The sequence below is a fragment of the Oratosquilla oratoria genome, chromosome 18 (genome assembly GCF_046742065.1).
Source record: "Oratosquilla oratoria isolate Oo_2021 chromosome 18, ASM4674206v1, whole genome shotgun sequence".
Lineage (NCBI taxonomy): Eukaryota > Metazoa > Arthropoda > Malacostraca > Stomatopoda > Squillidae > Oratosquilla > Oratosquilla oratoria.
In genome coordinates this window covers 53,519,864-53,524,863 of record NC_134794.1, presented here as the reverse complement: position 1 = coordinate 53,524,863, position 5,000 = coordinate 53,519,864, and the positions used below count along the sequence as shown (strand labels likewise).

The 5,000-nt window shown below is 40.3% G+C and overlaps 1 protein-coding gene across 1 annotated transcript in view; it reads right to left on the bottom strand.

Moving 5' to 3' along the window:
- Positions 1-16: 16 nt before the first annotated feature.
- The window catches only part of LOC143034932 (transmembrane protein 272-like), a 23,292-nt gene continuing 18,308 nt past the window's right edge, over positions 17-5,000 (bottom strand). Inside the window, exons 3-5 of the mRNA XM_076201283.1 lie at positions 4,869-4,975; positions 2,704-2,903; positions 17-2,127 (exon numbers count right to left, since the gene is read on the bottom strand). Of these exons, the coding sequence (XP_076057398.1) occupies positions 1,995-2,127; positions 2,704-2,903; positions 4,869-4,975 (440 nt within the window). The 3' untranslated portion in view covers positions 17-1,994. The remainder of the gene's footprint in view (positions 2,128-2,703; positions 2,904-4,868; positions 4,976-5,000) is intronic.

The window sequence follows — 5,000 nt, the reverse complement described above, 5'->3', positions numbered from 1 at the left end:
AGGGTAGGATGTAGATATGAATAGCGAATCGGGTTTTCCAGTCGTATTCAACAAAAGGCCTCAGTTTCTCATCTCGCTCCTATCTCCTTTACCATAGACGGAATTAAAAAACTATAGAATATTCATCCTAATTGCCTAAACCTGCGACCCAACACGGAAATAGTAAACGCGATCCGAGATATATAATTTATGATGATTTGTTTCATGCATTGTGGGAGTTATGTGACTCAAAACACGTAAGTTTTTATCTATTCAGTGAATAAGATATTTGTGTCCATTTTACTGACTTGGGAAGAGGAAGTATTGCCCTTCCAACTTCACGCATTTATCCGATATAAATGAAAAATATCTTATGTTCTACAATCCTACATATTGTATATCAGGAATCCTGTTCTAGAGCAAAATATGAGTTTTCACTAGTTTTGCCTAAGTAAGGCATACCATCACCCCAGGTGAATACAAATGTACAAAACTAGAGATGTGACTAGTTTTAGAATTCTAGCGATGACGTATATCAGAGAGACAAATACATCTCGTGGTTTGTGTAAAGAAAAGGATTTAAATCGCCCTGACGGGGGATGGAGTGAAACAGAGAGGTCGAAGCGTAGGTTCAGAAACCCGGTGTAGGTTCAGAAACCTTTTGCTGCCTTGATATAATGTCTTGTTGAAATGTATTCGATTCATAAGGCTTCCTTAGGTCTGCTTCATCGTGAGCAGTAGTAAATGAATACATGCTGGACTATACAATTAGATATTTGTATTCCAGCTCTGTTTTCCTTTTTTCTTTCTGGAGTCTGGCGTGCAAGCGGGAGAAACTGTCGTATGTGTTTCATACACAAAAACTTTCCTATCTGATGTTAAACAAAGCTTCTAGCGAGGTGCTAATCAACGTATTTTTTTTCTAAGCGAAGACTTGTTGTGATTTTTCCCCTTAATGTTGTACAACAAATACGACACTTGAGTATAGATAAATTTGGTCCATTGTATCAGTAACGTATAGACGTTACATTTTGCGCGCTGTCATTTCAGATTCGTAGCACATACATACAGAAAAAGAAAAAGAATAATGATGATAATAATAGTAACTGTGAAAACATTGGAAAAACATTGTAGTATACATATTTTTCTAAAGTAGTTTTTGATTTCTAGTCTGCTAATTTTTCTGAAAATGAGTCGTCGTTTTTTTGTGCAAAATAGCATTTCAAAAGTTATCGTACATGTCACACCCTAGAAAAGTCCTTTGCAGCTACATAAAAATAACATTGATCTATGATAGGTTATTTTTCATTGTTGTCATAGTGACTATCATTTTCCAACTACTGGGAAGTGTGACTTATATTTTTTTTATTTCTATATGCTTGTTCATGTTCTTGTTTCTGTCTCGTATTTTTATTTTCATTTGGAAAAAATATATCCTATCACTATTGTATTTCACTATATCGGTTGCTGAGTTCTGCCATACATCTGTATTACATATTTCAAGTCACACATAATAACGACTGATAATACAGAATTGAGTCTAACGGAATTTCATTCATGATTATGTTCTCTAGCTACACACAATTTCTTCAACGAATCATTAATGAAATGTGCTGATTCTATTGAGTATCACTGCAGTCATATCACGTCATCACTTTATTTAACAGGGGCGTTATTTCGTCCATATTTGTTTTCTCTTTAAAAAACCTTAGGGAAGGCTTCAAAAGTATTAGTGCTCAAGCTGATCTTAAAAGAACTACAATTCCCAATACTTATCAAATAAGTTTTTAATTGGTCCTTGTTGCAGCTCAACCAAAACATCTTCAGGTCTACTCTACTGAAATCATTTCAGTAGAAAATTTACCATCTACTTCGTGGTAAACATTTCTGTTCCAGTCTTTCTGGGATCACGATTCTATATTTGTTAATTTGAAATGTCTTCTCTTCAGTGACGTCATGTCGCCGGGCGACGTTGGCCGTTATCTTGAACTCGAGGGAACTCTCGTTCTCCCTTATTAGCTGTCGCCGAAGAGACTGACGCATTTTTGGCAACAAGCGAGGCAAAAGACGAGGAGGAAGGTAAGTGACCCGAGAGCGTAGACGAAGAAGATCTGCGCTAATGCGAAGAGGTACAATGGCTTGGAGCACCTGCAAGGAGAGAAAAAGTGAACGTTTCTTGATAGGGCAAAAATGACCTTAATACCATAGACGTTACCACCACAAGACTTATTTTGTTGTCATGGCTTAGGTTATCTACAGTCTTCAAGCGGATGGCACGTTTTATATATTTTATTTTTCTATCACCTGATCTGTTACATTTTGACTTACATCTATACTGCTATTCCATTATTCATCCGAATATTATAGCTACCATATACGTATAAGGGGAAAAATTCTCAGTCTTTTATTGATCTAATTATTTATCTATTCATTTATACATTGATCTCTTTGTCTATGTATTTATTTATTCATTTGTTTAGCTATTTATTCATATATTTATTGATTGATTAATTTGATCACCTATATATTTACTTATTTAATAACTTATCTATTATTTCATTCTTTTATTTGTTAACTTTAATTTTTATAATTCCTATTCTTTTTTACAAAAAATTCTATTCATTTATTCATCAATTCATTTATTCATTTATTTATTTATTAATTTATTTATTCATTTTCCAGCATAATGTGCCTCCTCTCCTTCTCCAACTCCCCGCCACTCACCAGTCATCCGGATTATACAATGTCGATTCAAAGTTTGGCAGATAAATGCTGTAGACCCAATAGTTGCCCATGCCGAACCACAGGAACAGGAAGATCGTCAGCGCCACGTCCGTGGCTCTGTACGAGGTCGAGGAGAAGATCTCTTCGAGGCCGTCCTCGGCGAAGGCGTCGTCGATCCTCTCGTAGCGCCTGGACCGCACCTAAGGCAAGAGGTTGGGGTTGTTAGTGGTGGAAGGTTGTGGTGTTAGTGGTGGAGGTTGTGGTGTTAGTGGTGAAGGTCGTGGTGTTAGTGGTGGAGGTTGTGGTTCTAGTGGGGGATGTTGTGGTGTTAGTGGTGGAGGTTGTGGGTGTTAGTGGTGGAGGTTGTGGTGTTAGTGGTGGAGGTTTTGGTGTTAGTGGTGGAGGTTGTGGTGTTAGTGGTGGAGGTTGTGGTGTTAGTAGTGGAGGCTTTGGTGTTAGTGATGAGGGGTTGTGGGTGTTAGTGGTGGAGGTTGTGGTGTTAGTGGTAGAGGTTGTGGTGTTAGTGGTGGAGGTTGTGGGTGTTAGTGGTGGAGGTTGTGGTATTAGTGGTGGAGGTTGTGGTGTTAGTGGCGGATATTTTGGTGTTAGTGGTAGAGGTTGTGGTGTTAGTGGAGGAGGTTGTGGGTGTTAGTGGTGGAGGTTGTGGGTGTTAGTGGTGGAGGTTGTGGTGTTAGTGGTGGAGGTTGTAGGTGTTAGTGGTGGAGGTTTTGGGTGTTAGTGGTGGAGGTTGTGGTGTTAGTGAAGGAGGTTGTGGGTGTTAGTGGTGGAGGTTGTGGTGTTAGTGGAGGAGGTTGTGGTGTTAGTGGTGGAGGTTGTGGTGTTAGTGGTAGAGGTTGTGGTGTTAGTGGTAGAGGTTGTGGTGTTAGTGGTGGATGTTGTGGGTGTTAGTGGTGGAGGTTGTGGTTCTTGTGTAGGAGGTTGTGGCGTTAGTGGTGGAGGTTGTGGTTCTAGTGATGTAGGTTGTGTTACATAAGAACATAAGAATGAAGGAGACGGCAAGAGACCATAAGGCCTACACTAGGCAGTTCCATGCCCATTACCACCTATCATCCCCATCCATAAAGCTGTCTAACCTTTTTCTTAAAACAACCTATAGTTTCAGTACTCACTAAATGATTACTAAGTCTATTCCATTCGTTAACAACTTTATTGGTAAATCAGTTCTTGCCTATTTCCTTCTCAAATCTAAATTTGTCCAATTTAAGTATGGAAGGCAGATGTGGAGGAAGTGAACATTAGGGGACGTCCTAGGATGAGGTGGATGGATGGGGTGAAGGGGGCTTTGGGGAAGAGGGGAATGTCTGTTGAGGAAGGACGGGAGAGGACAGAAGACAGGGGTGAATGGAGAATGGTTGTATATGGATGATGTTGTGATTGCATGAGGTGGAATGGGCAGGGGGATGGGGGGTGAGGTAGTATGTGTGAGCAAAATTTGACGCAGCACGAAGGGATTTCTCCCCGTCTTCTCCTTTTATGCAATAGGGGACGGAGAGGGGGGGGGTCGCCGATTTAATGAAGCGGCCTTGCTGTGTCTTGCGACACTGCTTCTGACCCAGGGCAGTGGACAAGGTGCAGGGATGACCCGTCATCCAGGAGTTGCTAAGATGGGAGGGAGGGTGGAGGGGTGTGGAGTGTATTCAGGGATGGAATGGGTGGGAATGATTTTATGCCTTTTCCTTTTTGGCTACCTCCCTGGTAAGGGGGAAAAAGCCTTGGAATATGTATGTATGTATGTACTCGAGTGCTGCCCTGTTGTCTTAGTATGATGACCTTGTCTGTATCCCCCTTGTGGTGTAGGTTGCGGTGTTAGTGGTGGAGGTTGTGGTGTTAGTGGTTGCTTAGGTTCAGGAATTAAGGGACATTATGCCATGTGGTTGTTAGTGACAAATGGACGGCCAGCCGGAAATTCAATTACACTAATATGGCATTCACTAAACACATACCATATTAGTACACTAACCTGTCATATACTATATAAAAACTACAAATACTCGTAAAACTTTCGTTGTAAAGTATGCTTTTTTTTTTTAATTAGTCCTATTATTAAGGCAAAATTTTTTGTATACAAATTTTGATTAATATAACGACTAAGAAAGTTATATTTGCATATTTCTGATATATCAGCATCGCCCGTCAAAAATCACCTGTTGACACGTTAGCATCAGAAGTTTGAGAGTTCCGAAACATCCCCCGACGAGCAGGTAGATCGGGATATGTGGCTCCAGCGGACAGTCGTCCAGGTATTGAACGCCTGAAAAGTCATCAAGAAAGTTAGT